The sequence below is a fragment of the Prionailurus viverrinus genome, chromosome B4 (genome assembly GCF_022837055.1).
Source record: "Prionailurus viverrinus isolate Anna chromosome B4, UM_Priviv_1.0, whole genome shotgun sequence".
Taxonomy (NCBI): Eukaryota; Metazoa; Chordata; class Mammalia; order Carnivora; family Felidae; genus Prionailurus; species Prionailurus viverrinus.
Genome location: NC_062567.1, coordinates 26,845,676 through 26,866,852, shown reverse-complemented (window position 1 = coordinate 26,866,852; position 21,177 = coordinate 26,845,676). Strand labels below are relative to the sequence as shown.

The window sequence follows — 21,177 nt, the reverse complement described above, 5'->3', positions numbered from 1 at the left end:
ACATTTAGGTCAGTCCTAAATATTACCAAAGTAATAAATTATTAATAATATATTAACAAAGGTATTACTTTTCTAGAGAATGAGTTTGTTTGTTTTTATTTTATTTTATTTTTTTTTAATTTTTTTTAACGTTTATTTATTTTTGAGACAGAGAGAGACACAGCATGAATGGGGGAGGGGCAGAGAGAGAGGGAGACACAGAATGGGAAGCAGGCTCCAGGCTCTGAGCCATCAGCCCAGAGCCCGACGCGGGACTCGAACCCGCGGACCGCGAGATCGTGACCTGAGCTGAAGTCGGACGCTTAACCTACTGAGCCACCCAGGCGCCCTAAGTTCGTTTGGTTTTTAAACAAGAGCATATGATTTGGGTGAAGAGGGTATTTTGTTTAAAAACCAAAAATGAAGTGTGTTAGTTGTGTCACTTGATTTTTGCATTTAAATATTGCATGTTTGCAATTATGATTAAACAGAATGTTTGGCTATTATACTTACTATTTATACCTATATTTTGTATGTCACTTAGACATTTTTACAAGAAGGAATGCCTACATCTGCGCGATGCGATGATTTAGAAGCTTTGAAAAAGAAAGGTTGCCATCCAGATGACATAGAAAATCCCAGAGGCTCCAAAGATGTAAAGAAAAATAAAAATGTAACGAACCGTAGCAAAGGAACGGCAGAGAAGCTCCAGCCGGAAGATATTACTCAAATCCAGCCTCAGCAGTTGGTTTTGCAGTTGCGATCAGGTACAGAAATCTAATTGCATGAATACCTTTATTTCAACAGGAGCTTTTTGACAGCTTTATATTTTCCGTCAGGGGGTTTTCACATATGGACTGGTACTCACATAGAAATGTGGAATGTGTCAAACTTTAGAAATTTGTAGCAGACATAGCAATCTGCAAGTCACATTAACTTGAAATAATAAAGGTTGCCTCATGTTCAAAGCAAATTCTGTTAAAGAGTCAGAAAGTATTATATTTAATGGGTTTTAAAAATAAAAGTATCCATCCTGAGGTATAATTAATATACAGACAACATTCTAACCTGTGTTTTTCCTTGTATTTGTTTAATGTTGTGAAAATAGTAAGTTTTTATGAGAATCTGTGGCAGTCCTGCATCTGAAAAAAGAGAGAAGAAAACAGGCCTTCTTCCTCCACTTCCCAGTTTCCGTCCCTTTTCTCTCAACAGAATGGTGCACACTTGTGGTCTGCATGACTTCCCCTCTTGAGCACTTTTCAGTCTGCTTCTCTACCTGTTTTGGCAAAGCTCTACCATCACTTTGAACCACCAAACCTAGTGGATCCCTGTCAGGGCCTTTTTTCTTCTTTTAACCTTTCTGTACCGTTCCTTGAAACTTCTTGAAATGCTCTCCTCTTGGCTTCAGCAGTAGCACTCCTAGTTTTTATCTCTTAACATTACTTTCCAGTCTCCTTTTTGTGTCTTTTTTCTTCCTTCCTCTTCGTAGTGCAGTTAATTGTTGCTTTTCCCTCGTAACTTTAAAGCCATTTGTGTGCTGTAACACAGCCTTTCTCCTAAGCCCCAAACACATTTACTCAGCTTCCTACTAGAAATCTGTATAGAGAACATCCACAAGTTAACAAACAATGAGTTTTCACCCAAACCTTCTCTTTCTTCTGCGTTTTCTAAATGCATTTTACCTTCTGCCTCTTTTATCCCTCGCCTCTTCTTCTTCCTCATGGTTTCAGTTCAGATCTTCATGTCTTCCTCAAGGATTTTTGCAGTAGTTTCTTAACAAGGCTCTTTGTCTCTACAGTTCATTTTTAAAACTTTTTTTTTTTGCCAGGTTTTCTGAAGTAAAAATCAGACGATGTTTACTTAACATATAAACAGAGTACAGAATGTCTTACAACTTCACCCTCTAGAAGTCAGGTATACTCTCTAATGCGCCCTGCCTTACCCACCCCAGTCTAATTTATGCAGTTTCATCTATCTCTTGTCCTTGGTCATAGTTATAAATCTACTGTTTGTCTATCTTGCCCATGGGAGTATTGTCTTTTTCATCTTGAATGCCCAGTGCTTAGCATGGTAAGTATTTGTTGAATGAAATGGAGTATACACTCATTTAATTAACCAGTGAAATTCCCAGGTTTTTGTAAAGATTATTGCAGTGGGGTGTCTGGGTGGCTCAGTCGGTTGAGCTTCCGACTTCGGCTCAGGTCATGATCTCATGGCTCGTGAGTTCGAGCCCTGCGTTGGGTTCTGTGCTGACAGCTCGGAGCCTGGAGCCTGCTTCGGATTCTGTGTCTCCCTCTCTCTCTGCCCCTCCCCTGCTCATGCTCTGTCTCTCTCTCTCTCTCAAAAATAAAATAAACATTCAAAAAAAAATTTAAAAAAAAGATTATGGCAGTAATACATTTCATTTTATAGTGTTTATTTTTTGAATCCAATTTGGTTTTTCTCATTTGCTTTTGATTGCTGGAAACTAACTTTGTTTTCTAATCTCTGTTTAATTAGGGGAGCCGCAGACGTTTACATTAAAATTCAAGAGAGCTGAAGACTATCCTATCGACCTCTACTACCTTATGGACCTCTCCTACTCTATGAAAGATGATTTGGAGAATGTCAAAAGTCTTGGAACGGATCTGATGAATGAAATGAGAAGGATTACTTCAGATTTCCGGATTGGTAGGGATATCAAGAAAACTCATAATTTTCATTTGTCTAAGTCTCGGCAATTTTGTTCTTCATCACATACTTATGAAATAAACAGGCCAGTTTTTAGCCTTTTCTTTCTGAGAGGAAACCTAATCCTGTCACATATCTAGTAATCTATGTCCCTTCTTGTTCCTCTGTTACTTTATGCTACCATGTTACTTAACACACATCATACCACCATAGATAATGAAACAGGGACTTATTCCATTCATGTGTTGTATTATAAACATGTTGAGTACTCAAATTGTAATTCGTTACTAATTAATGACTACACCTGTCAGTACAGCCTAATCTCATTTTACACCTGGATTTTTTGTGTTAGAATGATCTCCTTTCCAAACTTTATTATTAAAACCTTATTTCTCATTAAAGAAAAAGGTTGACTTCTATGTGGTAACATACTTTATTTTTTTTAATGCAAGTTCATGTCTATCCAGCCATCTATCCTTCTCTCTACATGCATTTTTCCTTTACAGGATTTGGCTCATTTGTGGAGAAGACCGTGATGCCTTACATTAGTACAACACCAGCCAAGCTCAGGAACCCTTGCACAAGTGAACAAAACTGCACCAGCCCATTTAGCTACAAAAATGTGCTCAGTCTTACTGATAAAGGGGAAGTATTTAATGAACTTGTTGGTAAACAGCGCATATCTGGAAATTTGGATTCTCCAGAAGGTGGCTTTGATGCAATCATGCAAGTTGCAGTTTGCGGAGTAAGTGCATTCATTTCCTGCAAAGGGCTATTGTATGAATTTTAGGTGTGATTTTACTCTCAGTACAGAAACATTACCTACATACCAAATCATCCTTCATTATCCCAGAGAAGTACAGAACTGGATCCCTTAAATTCCCTCCAGCTACACAAGTGTTTTGTAAAAGCATATTTAATCATTACGTCCTTATTTCAACCAGGCAATTACTTCTTTTATACGGGATTTTAAAAGCCAGAATGCTCACCATTTGAAACAGTGGGGCAGTTTAGCTATGCTTGGCTAGCATTCTAGGTGTTTAGAAGAGGCACAGGTGTCCTGACTTTCTGGCTTGTGCCAGAGATGGAATTGATCTTGTCCAAGGATTCACCAGGAGAATTAAAAGAGCTCAAATGGAATTGTATCTCCAATACCATTTTCCTTTGATCAGTTTTCTTCTCATTGTCTTTGAAAGATGCCTTCCTGTGTCTTAGTAATTCAAAAAGAACTTTTTAAATTCTGCTTTGTAATCTATATGAACATATATATTTTGAGAAGCCCTACAATATTAATAATTGTATTTATTTTTTGAATTTATTTTTGAGAGAGAGAACACATGAGGGGGGGAGAGAGAGAGAATCTTAAGCAGGTCCCATGCTCAGCTGGAACCCACTGTAGGGCTCAATCCCACAACTGTGAGATCCTGTGAGCCAAAATCAAGAGTGAATAGGATGTTTAACTGACTGAGCCACCCAGGCGCCCTTATTAATAATTTTAATTGTAAGGTTTTTAGTAAGCTCATCTCCATTAGACTAGTGATAGAATTCTATGACCCATTTAGCAGCTGAAGATTTTGAGATGACATTTTCATGACATGGCTGAAGCTGAAACCAGTAAGCATTGTGAGGTATTAAATAAGATTTGCCTTAAGACCTACTTCTGTCTCATTTTTCCTCTTTTTTTTCCTTATAGTACCCCTGTTCCCTAGAACACTCATATATGTTCCCTGTTCCTTGATTCCTGAAGCTTCCTAACGGTTATTTTTCGACCAGTTTTTGCTAAGGTGCTATATCTTATATCCAAGATATCCAAGATAATGATATGGTGTAGCAGTATGGTATAGTGTTTAAAAGAATAGACTGTTCGAACGTGGTTTCACATTTTCCCATCGCTACTGATGCTAGACAATTTACTTAGCCACACTCGAGGACTGTATCCTTCTCAGTATGAAGGGACAGTAGTAGATATACCTGATAGGACTGTTAGGAAATACAAATACAGTAATCCATATAAAGTGGCAGTAAGCACTCAGCAAATATTAAGTACTATATTGTTGTTACTTTTGATTTCTCCCTGGGGCAGTTGTAATTTAAAGATAGTCTCGGCTTTTAAAGGGGAAGAAAGATTAATATTCCAGGTAGTGCCTAGCCTGCCACCCTTTCTCACAATCATTTATTTGTGATCCTGTTGGCAGCTCCCTGTGGAGAGAACATTCTTTGGGCTGCCCCCAGCTGTGCCTCAGCCTGTGGGATTAGAGCAAGCCATAGCATCCATGGCCTCTACTGTCTTTCCATGGTTATCATGCTGACTGAGAGTAACTGTTCCACCTACTTCCCTAGATGCAAGAGACACTTGGATTGCCAGCATTAGTAAACTGAATTCATATCTTCAAGGAATTTACAGCTTTATGAGGATATATACAAGATGTATTGAGTAAATTTAGGCAAATGTATTTACAAATTTACCATAGAAGAGGATTTCATTGCTGCTTTTTTTTAAATTTTATTTTTTAAGTAATCTCTACACTCCGCATGGGGCTCGAACTTACAACCCTGAGATCAAGAGTTGCACACTCCACAGGCTGAGCCAGCCAGGTGCCCCTTTATTGCTACTTTAAATTCTTTGTTGAATAAAGAAGAGCATAAAATAAATGAACAAATAGTACCTATGAGGTAGACTGGATGGAATTAGGTAGGGCAGGTGTTTGGAGAAGATGATTTCTTCTGTAGTTAAAAAAAGGAAGGCCTAATACAGAGGGTGGATAAAGGAGGCATATACTATAGAAGGTGGGAGCAAGGATGGAAGGATGGATAAGAACAAGGCAGCAGCAGTAGGTAAAGGACGGAATGGGCTGAGACATTTCTGTTTCCCCAGCAAATATTCATTAGGTACCTACTGTGTGCCGGGCCCTGTGCTTGCTACTGGAGAAGGAGATGTGCTCCCTGCCCCCCCCCCCCCCCAATAGAGTTAGCCTACCTTCTAGTGGGGGAAGGAGACGTTGATTTTAAAAGATACGGTTTTTTATTTTTACTATTTTATTTTTTAAATATTTATTTTGAGAGAGCATGCACAAGTTGGGGAGGGGCAAAGAGAGAGAATCCCAAGTAGGCTCACACTGTCAGTACAGAGCCCGACACAGGGCTTGATCCCACAAACTGTGAGATCATGACCTGAGCCAAAATCAAGAGTCGGATGCTTAACTGACTGAGCCATCCAGACGCCCCAAAGATAGTTTTCAAAAGCTAGCTGAGAGAAATGGGCAACCAGGCAAGACACAGTTTTCCAATGGGGTGGAGGGCCTTTAATGCGTGGGCTCTGTGCATTTATTGGCAAGAGTATTAGCACTGCCAAAAAAAAAGAAGTTAAAAAGATACAGAATTAGGTTAAAAGTACAATGGCAGCCTATATGAGGGTTAAAGATTTATGTGCAGTGATCGTGGATAGTATTTTTAAATTGAAATCATTTTCTTTTCAAGTCATTGATTGGCTGGAGGAATGTTACACGGCTGCTGGTGTTTTCCACGGATGCTGGGTTTCACTTTGCTGGAGATGGGAAACTTGGTGGCATTGTTTTACCAAATGATGGACAGTGTCACCTGGAAAATGATGTGTACACAATGAGCCATTATTATGTAAGTGGTGAATTCGTTATACATTGAATGAACTCATGTGGAATTTTAGTGTTTAATACTAAGAGTATTGTGGGTGATTAAGCTTGTAGGTTTTACTAGGTTTGGGGGTTTGTTATTTTGGTAAGTGTGGGCTCTAACCTAATGTGCAAGGAAGCTAGTGTTGCTGTTCTGAAGATGTGGCTTTGTGCTTGCTTCCTGCTGCTGAGCCAAGGGCCTCCACCTGTGAAAGGAGCTGCTTGAACACTATTTTTTTTTTCCATGCCTCAACCTGTCGCTGTGGCTTTTCTCACTTGCTCATATCATTTGGTAGCAAAGTTGATATTATTCCTAAGCAAATAATTTGTATAATCATATACTTCGCATCTTATTTCTATAAGATTTTTGAAAGTAGGCACTCTATTTTTACTGAAAACAAAGATTGTCAAGTTATTCAAGTTCTAGAAGAAATCTAAACCCTGGCGAAATTTGGTCTTTTTCTTAAGTGATTTATGATACAGCCTTTAATTATTGACAGTTCTTCAATTTAATTGTTCTAACATTTAATACACATAGGCCTTGCTTTTTAAAATCTTTTTATTGAAGTTTTTATACATACATAAAGATAGAAAATTAGAAACCCATGTGCACACATCTCCCATGTCTGCAGTTGTTTGTGTTATTTCAAGCAGTCTTGTGTAAGTAATCCAGTTATATATGCAGATCATTATTACTTTCAAAAGTATTGGAAAACTGGAATACATTGGATGTAATTACTTACAAATTTTATTAATTTCTTAGGATTATCCTTCTATTGCTCACCTTGTCCAGAAACTAAGTGAAAATAACATTCAGACAATTTTTGCAGTTACTGAAGAATTTCAGCCCGTTTACAAGGTAACTATCTATCTGTATATATATATATGCATATATGGGTTAAAAAGAAGAACCAGTTTCTAGACCCTTTAAGTTTAGTCATTAGAGGCAAAATCATATGTCTGAGTTGAAATGTGGGAAAGTGTCACTAGCCAGACTGCCTGAATTTTACATAAGTGGTTTATATTAAGTTTTAATCACATATAAAATGAGTTGTTTTTTCTGGTCTGACCCCTTATGTTATTTAGGAAATGGATAGGGAACTCATTAAAAATAAATACTGTATACTCAGTAGATGCTGATTGGTTGAATGAATAGTATTTGTATCTCATGTGTTTTATCTTTTAATTTCAGGAACTGAAAAATTTGATCCCTAAGTCAGCAGTAGGAACTTTATCTGCAAATTCCAGCAATGTAATTCAGTTGATTATTGATGCATACAATGTAAGTACATATTAAATAAGCTCTGTTTTAGACAATACCCTGTTGAGAATACTTTGCTCAAAGAAGGTAAAACTCTCTTCATATGCAACTTAGCAAGCCCAGAGGACAACACAAAACTAACATTCTGTGTATCTGGAGGAAAACATCTTATATTCTCTTGCTAAAGCATAATTATTTACATAGCCTCAACAAAGCAAAAATATGATGAAGACATGTGGGGAAGATTCTAAATATTCAATGTCATTAAATAGGTTTCCTTGTCGGAAAACAAGTGGAACATAACTTACATTTAGATTTACAGGATTACTTCAGTCTTCTCTTCCCCTTTCTCAATCCTTTGTAGATTGGTTGTGATGAATTATTCTGGAAAAGTTTTTTGCCAGTTCTTCTCTTGCCATGTATTCAGAGATGCAGTTTTCTGTTCTCAAGGGATACACAGACACTCACATATATATGTACCATAAAATATCTACGTATATAAATATATATATGTGTGTGTGTGTATATATATATGCTTTAACTGTTTTAAAAAGATTTATAAGATTTTTTTCCCCACACATGAAAGGAAGTTGAATTGTCTACAGCTAATTCTGATGCTTAAGCATTGATGAATAATCATTTTAAGTAGTCAGGAGACATTTCTAACATGGTAATCAGTGTGTGTCCACCCTCAACCTTTTGACAGGTTGAATTTAAGATACTTTTTACCTCATGTTAAGGTTTCCTAAAATGTTTTGGAAAGACCCTACGCAAAGAGACAGGTTTTTGTATTACAGAGATTTTCAAGATTCCTTTTGGTTCATGTCTTCCCCATAGTTCTCCACCCAACAGAATATTTTAATATTTTCCTTAGTCACATGCATGTAGGCATGTGAACAAGAGACAGCTTACCACTGAGTCTTCTCTTTGTCCTGAGCATTCTGATATTCTAAAAAAAAAAACACCAAAACATTGGCTTGAATTCTTCGTACTTGGGGTTTTGAGTTTGGTGATTTTTTTTTTTGTTTTTGTTTTTTGTTTGTTTGTTTTTTTTGGCCTGGTCTATAATGGCTCTTAAGCATATGTGTTCCCAGACTGTGTATAGTCAGTTGTTTACCTTAGTCCCTAGTTGGCTGGAAGTGGTAGGGCCAGAGAAGAGCCATATTGCCAAATGGGGACAGAAAATGTTTGTTCTGAGGTCTTAGGACTTTTCATAATTTATATTAGGCCTTTTCTGCACTGTATGATCATCAATAATTAAAGCACAAATAATCTTATTATGTTTTTTTAGTTTATTTATTTATTTTGAGAGAGAGAGAGAGAGAGTGTGCAAGCAGGGAAGGAGGAGAGAGAGAGAATCCCAAGCAGGCTCCACATTGTCAGTGCAAAGCCTGATACAGGGCTTGAACTCATGAACCGTGAGATCATGACCCAAGCCGAAATCAGGGGTTGGATGCCTAACCGACTGAGCTACCTGGATGCCCCAGTACTCTTACTTTTTAATCATGTACATTATTTTGAAAAATTTTAATTAGAGCCTGTTTCTTTGGAGTCTGTGTTTTCTAGTCACTCAGAATTTGGCTCCAAGTCTTTTATTTAAATGATACTATTTTCTTAATAGTTCATTTTGCCCATTGGTTTTACGCAGTCATTGTACTTTATAGTAGCATTTTGTTTGCCTTTCCTGTGTGTGATTAGTCTTTCTTTTAGTCCCTTTCCTCAGAAGTCATTTTGGAAAACAGCAAATTGCCAGAAGGAGTAACAATAAATTACAAATCTTACTGCAAGAATGGGGTGAATGGAACAGGGGAAAATGGAAGAAAATGTTCCAATATTTCCATTGGAGATGAGGTATGTTGTATAAGCATTTTCTGAAGGAAAGAAAAAATTGCTTGTTTATAATCTAGTTATAGATTTGAGAAACGGTTTATAATTTGAGAAACAGTAAAAGAAATTAGTAGCTTTTTTGAAATACTTTTTAGCAGATTCAGATTGCTTAGTTAGTTGTTAATTTAATTGTTTTTTCTTTCCTTCAAGGTTCAATTTGAAATTAGCATAACTTCAAATAAATGTCCAAATAAGAATTCTGAAATCATTAAAATTAAGCCTCTGGGCTTTACTGAAGAAGTAGAAATTATTCTTCAGTTCATCTGTGAATGTGAGTGCCAAAATGAAGGCATCCCTAGCAGTCCAAAGTGTCATGAAGGAAATGGAACGTTCGAGTGTGGAGCTTGCAGGTGAGCTGAGGTTGTTGGAGAGTGACAGAGAAAGATCTAGGTTTAGAAAGTTATAGACAGGCTGCTTTGAGACCTCCAGGAAAAAAATCTCTATTTGGAGGAAATAAATTCTTTGTTCCAACCACTGTTGCTCATCACGTTATCAGTTTGACAATCCTGTGTGTGATATTTCTAGAAAGTTCTTCGCTGCCCCCCCCCCTTTTTTTCCTTAAGAAGACTGCTCTTTGAAATAAAAGGTTTTACAGCCATCTAAGACATATATTTAACAAATTGTTAAGGTAGCCTTTGGGTTTTTCCCTCATATAATAGCATAGCAGCCTGTATTTTCTAGAGCTAAATAAGCTCAGATAAAATATGTTTACAGAAAAATGTTTTAGGAAAATATATCAAACTTAACAATGGTGGTTTTATCTAAGAAATGGAACTAGGAAGCAGTAAAGGGTGTTCACCTTGTGCATGTACCTCTGCATTGTTGGAATAATTTTTTTAAAAATGTATTTGCAAAGAACACTATTTTCTGAACATAGATCTATTACTAACAAAACTTTAATCAAATTATTTTAATTTCTTTTTAGACTATGATATTTACCTCTTATCTAAAAATTAAAATTGAGTATTCTCTGAATACAGCTTTCTCCTTAAAGGATAGGAGGAAGGAGAGAGTATTTTGATCTAAATGTCAGCCCCAAATGACTTGACTTTGAAGAGTTTTCAATTGTGAAAAATACTGTATTTCACCATCAGTTATTAGTTGTCTAAGTAATAATTAAAATGTTATATTTTAATTTTTTATGTTGCACATATCCTGATTGAGTCATGTAAATTTGTTTTATTTTTAAATGATATTTTTAAATGGTATGTTCAATATGTTTTTCTTCACCTTCCATGATCTTTTTGGGGTGTGTTTCTGGTACTTTTTAAAAAATATTTATTTAAGTAATCTCTACACCCAATATGGGACTTGAACTTGACCCCGAGATCCAGAATTGGCATGTTCTTTGGACTGAGCCAGCCTGGCACCCCTTATTGTACTTTTTTAGATTAACAATTGGACCATTGCTTTAAATTTAGAGTTACTTCACCTATACTACCAAATGTAATAGCATATCATTTGAATACAACTGTTACACTCGTTTAAAGTAAGTTGATCCTGTTTCCAAATGTTTTGTTTACCTTTTCAATGCTAGATTATATTTTCATCTTGATCAAAATGGTTATTTTTCTGAAGACAGGTTTTTTTCCCATGCCTTTGCATATATTCCATATGAACTTGACTGGTGCACCCATGTTGTATGCGCATATAGGTACACTTTTGTACATGTCTGTGACATGTGACATGAACACTCCCATGTAATAGAATTGTAGTTTGAAGATACCGTTCATAGTCTTATTTCCTCTCCCATTCTTTCTCACAGTATGACTTGTTATTTTATGTGATTGAAATTTTGGATTCTTTCTTTAGGTGCAACGAGGGACGTGTTGGTAGACATTGTGAATGTAGCACAGATGAAGTTAACAGTGAAGATATGGATGCTTACTGCAGGAAAGAAAACAGTTCAGAAATCTGTAGTAACAATGGAGAGTGTGTCTGTGGACAGTGTGTTTGTAGGAAGAGGGATAATACAAATGAAATTTATTCCGGCAAATTCTGCGAATGTGATAATTTCAACTGTGATAGATCCAATGGCTTAATTTGTGGAGGTGAGAAAGGGTCTAAGAATGGTCATAAAATGTGATCCTATCTAATGCAGTAAGAAACGTCTGAGAGTTTGCTTGATGAATAAGTAGAAAACGACAGCATTGAGGGGTCTGTCCATCCTTAGCTGCATTTTCTTCCACAGTACTGCTGATTTTTACTATTAAGTCAGTGCTGCAATTTTATATTTTGACCATTGTTATGACAAACGATATTTTTAATCACAGGAAATGGCGTTTGCAAGTGTCGTGTATGTGAATGCAATCCCAACTACACCGGCAGCGCCTGTGACTGTTCTTTGGATACCACTTCATGCATGGCCACAAATGGACAGATCTGCAATGGCAGGGGCATCTGTGAGTGTGGCGCCTGTAAGTGTACAGATCCGAAGTTTCAAGGGCCAACTTGTGAGATGTGTCAGACCTGCCTTGGTGTCTGTGCTGAGCATAAGTAAGTATTTTCTAGTTGCTTGAAGTAGTTGATACTGTCTGTTGGCCTAACTAGGTTTTCTCTCTACAACCAGAACAGTACTGATAAGTTACAGTGTAAATATCTGACACTGTAGCCCACTCTAAATCTTAGAAATTCTTTCTCATTAGGGAGTGTTTGTCATATGATACTTAATGTGCGTCATATGAAAATAGTTGGTACCATTATTTTGGTCTGAATTTTCTGTATAATTGAATCCACATAGTAACCTTTGTTAAATTAGTGTTATAGCTGTTTAATTATTATTATTATTATTATTATTATTATTATCTTTTCACTAAACTAAGCAAAATTGAAGGTTTTTGCCTTCAACACGTTTAAATTCTTTTGATTTTGTGTTTTATATTTATAATGTTTGATAGGGCTAGTTTTATTTTACTACTCTGTTTTCTTTTTCTTTTTGGATTTTAGTTTGAACTGTACTAAATCTATAATTTCACTTGGGAAACTGCATCTTTACATTTAGTTTTCCCATCTAGAAGTGTCATGCCTCTCCATTTATTCACACAAAATAATCTTTAAGCAAATATTTAATTTTTAAACAAATTTTTAATATAATTTGTGTTTTAACAGAGAATGTGTTCAGTGCAGAGCCTTCAATAAAGGAGAAAAGAAAGACACATGCGCACAGGAATGTTCACATTTCAACATTACCAAGGTTGAAAATCGAGACAAATTACCACAGCCAGGCCAGGTCGATCCCCTGTCCCATTGTAAGGAGAAAGATGTTGATGATTGCTGGTTTTATTTCACGTATTCAGTGAATGGGAACAATGAGGCCATTGTTCATGTTGTAGAGACTCCAGGTAAAAATCTGATCATTTCAAAATTCTTTACATTTTCTTTTATGTCTTGTTTTTACTACTACTTAGGCCTCTTGGCAGTTTCCCGGACACCCAGAAACAGCCTCCAGCATTCAAGTTAGGGCATTTTTAGTCTCAAAGCTTAAAATAGTATTTAGTTGACTGTATAAGAAATAAGGAAAAGAGAAAACAAGTTTTGAGTTTTATGAGTGGAGAGTTTGAAAATTAAATGTGTGAATACACACAAAACACTTGGCATTCTGCCTGACAATTATTTAAACAGATACTCACTAAGAGTTATATCATTATTGATAATATTTAAGTTTGAGCTTGATTTAGGCTTGGACATTGGGAAAAATAACTTGTTAAAGGATATTATAGGCATGAATTTGCTCAGCTTCTCAGAAGGTGAAACATTTTTTAATTTGGTTTTTCTAGGCGCCTTTTTATATATTCTTTGAAATTTTCTACATTTGTGTACAGATTTTTGTGGGAATGTAAGTTTTCATTTCTTTTGGATATATAGTAGGAATGGATTTAGGGGGCATCTGGTAAGCATGTATTTAACTTTAAAGAAATAGCCAAAATGTTTTTTTGAAGTCTCTATTGTTTCAGATAACATGTTTGGCAAATATTGTTTCCTGGTTTATGCTTCCTTGTCTTTTCCCCCTTTTTAAAATTATTATTATTTTTAGTGTTTAGTTTTGAGACAGAGCATGGGCATAGGAGGGGCAGAGAAGAGAGGGAGACATAGAGTCTGAAGCAGGCTCTAGGCTCTGAGCTGTCAGCATAGAGCCCTACGTGGGGCTTGAACTCATGAACCCGCAAGATCATGACCTGAGCTGAGTTGGATGCTTAACCAACATCTTTTCACTTTTTTAAGTGTTTTTTAAAGTATACATCTTTTAAGTGTATTTAGGTATTTTGCAAGAGAGAATGCAAATGGGAAAGGGGCAGAGAGGGAGAGAGAGAGAGCAAGAGAGAGAGAGAGCACGCAGCCCAATGCGGGGCTCAAATTCGTGAGAGCATGACCTGAGCTGAAATCAAGAGTTGGACGCTTAACTGACTGAGCCACCCAGGCGCTCCTTAACAGTGTTTTCTTAAAGAGTATCGAAGCTTTAATTTTGATGAACTAGAATTTGCCAGGTTTTTCTTTTATGGATATTGCTTTTACTTTTATTATATCTAGAATTTCTTGCCTAACTCAGCTTCATAAAGCTCTTTCTCCTGTATTCCAGAGGTTTTTTAGTTTCTGGTTTTCCACTTAGGTTCATAGCCCATTTTGAGTTATTCTTAGAATGTGGAATAAGGTTCAGTTTTTTGCATATGGATGTCCTGGAGTTCTAGCACCATTTGTGGAAAAGACTGACCTTTCTCTACCTTTGCTGAAAATCAGGTGATCTTATGTTATTTCTAATTCCAATACTTTCTAAAATTATTTCTTTTTATTCTGTTCCATTACTCTGTGCATCTGTCCTTTATAGCCAATATACCACACTGTCTCAATTACTGTCACTTTACAGCTAGTCTTGAAATCTGATAATGTAAAATGTCCAACTTTGATCTTTTCCAAAGTGTTTTTGAAACACTTGCCTAGTTCTCTGCCTTCCTTATACATTTTGAATTAACTTGCTGATATCTACAAAAATCTTGCCAGCATTTTGATTGGTAATGCATTGAGTTTAAATAGATCAAATTGGAGGAAAATTGACATCTTAATAATATTGAGCCTTCCAACCCATGAACATGGAATACCTCTCCATTTTTTCAGGTTTTCATTGGTTTCTTTCATCAGTGTTTAGTAATTTTTAGCATGTGAATCTTGCACATATTTTGTTAGATTTATGCATAAGTATTTAATGATTTTTGATGCTATTGTAGAAGGTACTATTTTCTAAATTTCAGTTTCCAATATGTAGAAATAAACTTCTGTATAATATATAGAAATACATATGATTTTTGTTTATTGGTTATATATCCTATCTTGTTAGTTCTAGTCTCTTTTTTATACTTTTGGATAGTATGCATTTACTTATCTTGGGTTTTTATTCCTATATGTTTTGCTAAGAGACTAACCAGGACTTTGTAGTTTGGGCCCTACTTTGCTTATATCAATCCCTTGTGTGCTCATTCTTTCCTTTCAACTTTAACTTTACAGAGTGCCCCACTGGTCCAGACATCATTCCAATTGTAGCTGGTGTGGTTGCTGGAATTGTTCTTATTGGCCTTGCATTACTGCTTATTTGGAAGCTTTTAATGATAATTCATGACAGAAGGGAATTTGCCAAATTTGAAAAGGAAAAGATGAATGCCAAATGGGACACGGTAAGTTGAAAAACATGTAAAAAGCAAGATGGTTCACAGAGTAAATGTAACACTTCTAAGACTCATCTGTTAACTCTAAAGTTTATTAAAGTCCTCTTTAAATATTTCCCCAAAAGTTCACTATCCAGAGAACATGCATTTAGCAAAAAACAGAAGACATCTTAAATATGTCCCATTAAAATAAAACATTTTGAGAAAGTATCCGTTGGATACTGTGGTTGGTGTTTTTATTTCCTTAATTTTGATCTTGAATCTGCTCTTCTGCCTTTTCTTCTAATGTAAAATACAATTCTAAATATTGTCCGTATAGCAAGATACTCAGTGGAAAACATCTCTCTCTCTCTCTTTTTTTGTTTTTTTGTTTTTTTGTTTTATTCAACAAAGAACCTTAAGTCAAAAGGAGCCATACTCAAAAGGCTACATATTGTATGACACCATTTATATGACATTCTGGAAAAGGCAAAACTATAGGGGCAGAAATTGTGGTTTCCAGAGGCTGGAGTCGGGGGAGGAGAGCATTGAGGGATCTTCTTGGGATGATCTTGATTGTGGGCATGTTTATACAACTCTCTACTTAAAAAGGGTATTTTTAATTCTCTGCAAATTATAACTCAATAAAATTTGCTTTGTAAAAATTTTTAAAAGCTGAAAGTGAGATGTAATAGCATTTAATGTGCTTTGAAATACAAAGTCCAAGGGTAGACTAGCCAAATGTTGGCCTTCATGTATTATCTTTTGATGCAACAAGGCAGTCTTCGCTATTTTTAAATTGTAAATGAATTTAGTCGTTTGCATTTTAGTACAGTTGGCTTGGGTTTTTTTTAAAAAACATATTCAGAAGTGCAAAAATAGTAAAAATTCTCTTACAGTGTTTAAACACTATACATGTCAGTTTTTTTCCTGAAGAAATCATTAGAAACTATTTCTTTTACTTTAGCAAGAAAATCCGATTTACAAGAGTCCTATTAATAATTTCAAGAATCCAAACTATGGACGTAAAGCTGGTCTCTAAGTTGCCGTTCGTATTTTCTTTCATTTTCTGTGTTTGCATGTGAACTTTTATCCCTTTTACCTGCACTGTGTGTCCTTTATCACAACTGCTGTTTTTTTTAAGTCTGGCTTTATTTATATGGCCATACCATGGCTTTTGTGTGTGTATGCGTGTGTTAATTTAGAGTGTTTAGAAGGGCTTTAAAACAGGCTTTATGGTAAAGAAGCAGCAGCTGGTTTGTAGTAAAAAAGAGGATGTGCTTTGTGGTCAGACAGACCTAGGGTCAGATCCCAGCTCTTCAACAGCACTGACTCACTTCCCTGTTTAGACCTTTTAGTTGTTCATATTTTTAATTATTTTTTTAACATTTACTCATTTTTGAGAGACACAGAGAGAGCTCAAGCAGGGGAGGGACAGAGAGAGAGAGGGAGACACAGAATTTTGAAGCAGACTCCAGGCTCTGAGCTGTCAGCACAGCCTGACATGGAGGTCAAACTCAAAAACCACAAGATCATGACCTGAGCCGAAGTCGGAAACTTAACTGACTGAGCCAGCCAGGCGCCCCTAGTTTTTCATATCTTTAATAGGGTGTTATTAATAATATCTGTGGTGTGGGTCTGGGTGTTTTGGCTGATGAACTACAGTATATGATATCAGCCTGTCAGTTTTAATTTTCACTACAGTACTGTGTTTTAAATGGTATTATCTTTATATACAAATTACTGTATGCAGATTTTAGGGTGAAATAGGGAAAAGTGAAATCTAAATTGCAAAATAGAAAAATAAATGTAACCTGGTGAAACATTTATTATTATACAACTCCAGTATCATTGTTACTGCTTCTGGAACTATTTTGAGATTCTTTAGTTCTTGATTTAAGTTGAAATTCCATTAAAAACAGAAGACTTAGGTGCCTGGGTAGCTCATTTAGTTAAGCGTCCAATTCTTGATTTCACCTCGGGTCATGATCTCATGGTTGGTGTGTTTGAGCCCCACAGTGGGCTTCCCAATTAACAGTGCAGAGTCCCTCCCCCACTTGCGCTCTCTTTCTCTCTCTCTCAAATAAATAAAAATTTAGAATATCTTTTCTAAAAATAAAAAAAACCTAGAATATCTTTTACATTTATTTTTTTTCTGGTTATTGAATGATTCTGATATTCAAATCTAACATTGAACTTTTAAAAAAAGATAACAGACTTTAAAGAGAAAGTCCTATTTACAGTTTTCAATAAAAACTTCGTTGAAAATTTCAGAGCTGTAATGAGGCTTGCCGATCACTCTTCACTAAGCTAGGATAAGCTATTTGTTGAATGTTTATTTTACCTGAATGACAAATTTATTGTCTTTTACTAGTGGACGGGATTCTACCTTATATCTGAATTTTCATGAAATGCTTTTAGCATATTTTAATATAATCATGTAAGTCCCTAAAGCTGATTGAAAAGGTTAAGATAAGAACACATTTTCCTGGCTGGTGATCTAGAATTCCTCTTTCCTTTCCCCACAACTTTTATTTTTATTTCACATATTAGAAAACTGAGGCACAGAAGGAGTAGGTAACTTGACTAGGGAGTGGAAGAGCTCAGATGTAGACTCAGGCAGTTTCGACTCCAGAGTCTGTTTTCTTACCCACTGCAGTATGCTGGAAGCAATCACATGTCTTCAGGGGACTGTTAGTGGTTAAGAAGAGGTAGCTCATTCTCTATAGAGAATTAAGGCTTTTTGACATTTGTAGTAACTTAGAGTAGTATTACCGCATTGGACATTGTAACAGAGTTACCACTTCATGACCTAGAAACCAACACTACTGTTTTTCTCATTTAGTGGGAGTGTACTTAAAATATAGAAATGTTTAATATTTTTAAGAGGTGGGAAGGCCCAATAATAGAAACCATTACTTGTCAGATTTTCCTTTTATTTCTGAGCAGGTTAAGACTTTGGCAATGGCAAAATTAAATTTGATGGCAGAAGATTACAGTTACACTCATATGGGCAGGCTGTTATGGTTTTGAATTAATCTGAGACTTGATGCTTCTTTCATTTTCTCACCTCACCTAATCCTTACCAGAGTAGTTTATTTATTTATTTAATTTTTTAATTTACATCCAAGTTAATTAGCGTATAGTACAATAATAACTTCAGGAGTAGATTCCAGTGATTCATCCCCTATAACACCAAGTGCTCATACCATCAAGCATCTTCCTTACTGCCCCTTACCCATTTAGCATATCCTCCCACCCACAGCCCCTCCAGCAACCCTCAATTTGTTCTCTGTATTTAAGAGTCTCTTATGTTTTGTCCCCCTCCTTGTTTTTATATTATTTTTGCCTCCCTTCCCTTATGTTCATCTGTTTTGTATCTTAAATTCCACATATGAGTGAAGTCATATGATATTTGTCTTTCTCTGACTAATTTCACTTAGCATAATACCTTCTAGTTCCATCCACGTAGTTGCACACAGCCACATTTTATTCTTTTTGATTGCCAAGTAATACTCCATTGTATATATATACCATATCTTCTTTATCCATTCTTCTGTTGATGGACATTACCACAGTATTTTTAGAAAGAAACTGACTTGCTAGGGCCTGCCTTCCTTCGTGCCTTCCTGCCTTCCTACCTTCCTTCCTTCCTTTCCTTTCTTCCCTCCTTCCCTCCTCCTCCTCCTCTCCCTCTTCCTCCTCCTCCTTTCTTTTCCTTTCTTTCTTTCTTTCTTTCTTTCTTTCTCTTTCTTTTCTCTTTTCTTTTCTTTTCTTTTCTTTTCTTTCTTTCTTTTATCAGAAACAAACATTGGCAGTTCCATACGGTTACTTCTCAAATGAGATGAATTTCTGTGTATTCTATTGAAAGGTGAAATTTACACCTTTATTATACATTTAATTGTACTTTGAAGGAAATGATCAATAATTAACAGTGAAACTTAATGTTTATATCATTAAATTAATTTCTAGTTGAAATGTTACTTCCTCAGCCAAAATAAAAGCCTTTTGGATAACTTGAGAAGCATGAGTTTGGTTAAAATTTTATTATTCATTAGTGAAATCCAGGCAAATTAATAGCTACAGGTTAGTCGGAGATGTTTTCTCACAAAAATTAAAGTAGAAATAAATAATAGACATTAATGAATGAGCATCAAGAAATGAAAAAACAAATTATGGCTCATAAAACACTTTTCTGACATGAGACCAGGGTTTGCCAGTCAGTAAGTTATGTCATTAACATATTTTGGGTAATGAGCAGGCACTGTAATTATTTTCCTGCATAAGACTATCATGTAGGTACATTTAAAAAATCAAATTATCAACTTTATAATTTTAAGGTAGATTAAAAAATTGTCTAATTTCCCTGCTGTTATGCACACTTAAATGTGGATTTCTAATCTAACAGTTGTGTGTTGTATATCTAAAATGTTATATTATAGAGATGTTTCTGTAGCCACCATTGTCCGTGATTCCAGAGTAAGCACAAAGATGATGTTTTACTGAATACAGAGGACTTCATTTCTGAATATAACCCTGTTCTCTTGATTTAAATATGCTTTGATTTTTTTCCCTAGAGATAGGGGTGGGGTTGCACTCTGTACAATGGAAACTAATCTGATTTATTATAGTTTACCTCCATTTAAAATGATGCCTGGCACAGATAGTTTAACTTTACCTCTAACCTTGCATGTTAAAATTTTGCTTGGATGTAATAATGAATATAAATGTTTGTGTATATGAAATGGCAAACTTCTCCCAAGGTAAGTTTCTGCCTTACATACTTTGGAATCATCAATAATTTGGGTATTTTTTTCTTCTTTTGTTTTTTGTTTTGTTTTGTTTTGTTTTCTGGGGGTAGGGGTGTTGTGTGTATGTGTTTACTTCCCTTACAATTCTTAAGTATTAAATATATATCTAATGTATTGTCTTAAACTTAAATGGTAATTTGTTTTCTCAGTATATTTGAAAGAATGCAAGTTCTAGCCTCTTATCCTGACGAGGAAGATGGAAATAAAGAGTGTAACTTATTTGTGCTGTATAACTTGTTAAGAATGTAGTTGCTAGGATGCAGTTTCCTGTTTCTTATGAAATGTCTCCTGTAATGTCTATATATTTGCTTCAGTTGGACTAGAGATCAGAAATTGATATGGTTTTTTTTTTTTTCTCCTATATGTATGTCTCTGAGGGATCCTGAGTTCCTCCATGGTTCTGAAATGACTGGTTCTAAAATGACAGAGTTGTATACTATGGGATGGGGTTGGGGTAGGGCTAGGACATATTGTCATGTCTTAATTGGAATTCAGACTAACTGCTGAGCTGAAATCGTAATAGTTTACTTGGTGTGTTTCAGGACCACTCCGCCCTTTTCATGCTCAGCTTTTTCTCAGTGATTTCCCATCTACAGCATAAAATTCATTCTTTTTAGCATGGCATACAGGACCTTTTATGATTTGGCTCTTTCTTCTGTCTTATGTCCCCCTCCCTTGCTCACACCTCAAAACATACACTCACACATGCACCCTTAAAAACTTCAAAACTCTGTGTGTGTATGTGTGTGTGTGTGTGTGTGTGTGTGTGTGTGTGTGTGTAAATGTTTATTTTTGAGAGAGAAAGACAGCGTGAGTGGAGGGTGGGTGGTGGTGGAGGCTGAGGGAGAGGGAGACACAGAATCCAAAGCAGGCTCCAGGCTCTGAGCTGTCAGCACAGAGTCCGACACAGGGCTTGAACCCACGATGAGTGAGATCATGACCTGAGCTGAAGTCAGACACTTAACTGACTGAGCCACCCAGGTGCCCCTATATATATTTCTACATAAATATGCCATTCTTTTCTCTAGAGCTTAACTTTGCACATGACCTTTGACTTTGCATGTGTTTCTACTCATCTTTTAATATTTTATCTATAGTCAATTTCTCTATGAAAATACCCCTGATCTTCTCAAAGTGCATTCCTTTTTTTATACTGTTCCCATACCGTGTACATAATTCTATTTTGTGCTCTATCAGAGTGCCTTAACTTATTTGCATGTCTGTCATCCACCAAACTGTACCCTCCTAGAGGGCAGAAATTGTGGCAATACAAGCCATATCCAAATATA

At 35.9% G+C, this 21,177-nt stretch overlaps 1 protein-coding gene across 2 annotated transcripts in view; it reads left to right on the top strand.

Moving 5' to 3' along the window:
• The window catches only part of ITGB1 (integrin subunit beta 1), a 46,610-nt gene that overhangs the window by 23,121 nt on the left and 2,312 nt on the right, over nt 1-21,177 (top strand). For both annotated transcript variants that reach the window (XM_047866326.1, XM_047866327.1), the window contains exons 4-15: nt 524-746; nt 2,479-2,649; nt 3,156-3,394; nt 6,127-6,282; nt 7,060-7,155; nt 7,489-7,578; nt 9,268-9,408; nt 9,595-9,794; nt 11,257-11,495; nt 11,718-11,940; nt 12,553-12,785; nt 14,941-15,107. In XM_047866326.1, the coding sequence (XP_047722282.1) occupies nt 524-746; nt 2,479-2,649; nt 3,156-3,394; nt 6,127-6,282; nt 7,060-7,155; nt 7,489-7,578; nt 9,268-9,408; nt 9,595-9,794; nt 11,257-11,495; nt 11,718-11,940; nt 12,553-12,785; nt 14,941-15,107 (2,178 nt within the window). The remainder of the gene's footprint in view (nt 1-523; nt 747-2,478; nt 2,650-3,155; nt 3,395-6,126; nt 6,283-7,059; nt 7,156-7,488; nt 7,579-9,267; nt 9,409-9,594; nt 9,795-11,256; nt 11,496-11,717; nt 11,941-12,552; nt 12,786-14,940; nt 15,108-21,177) is intronic.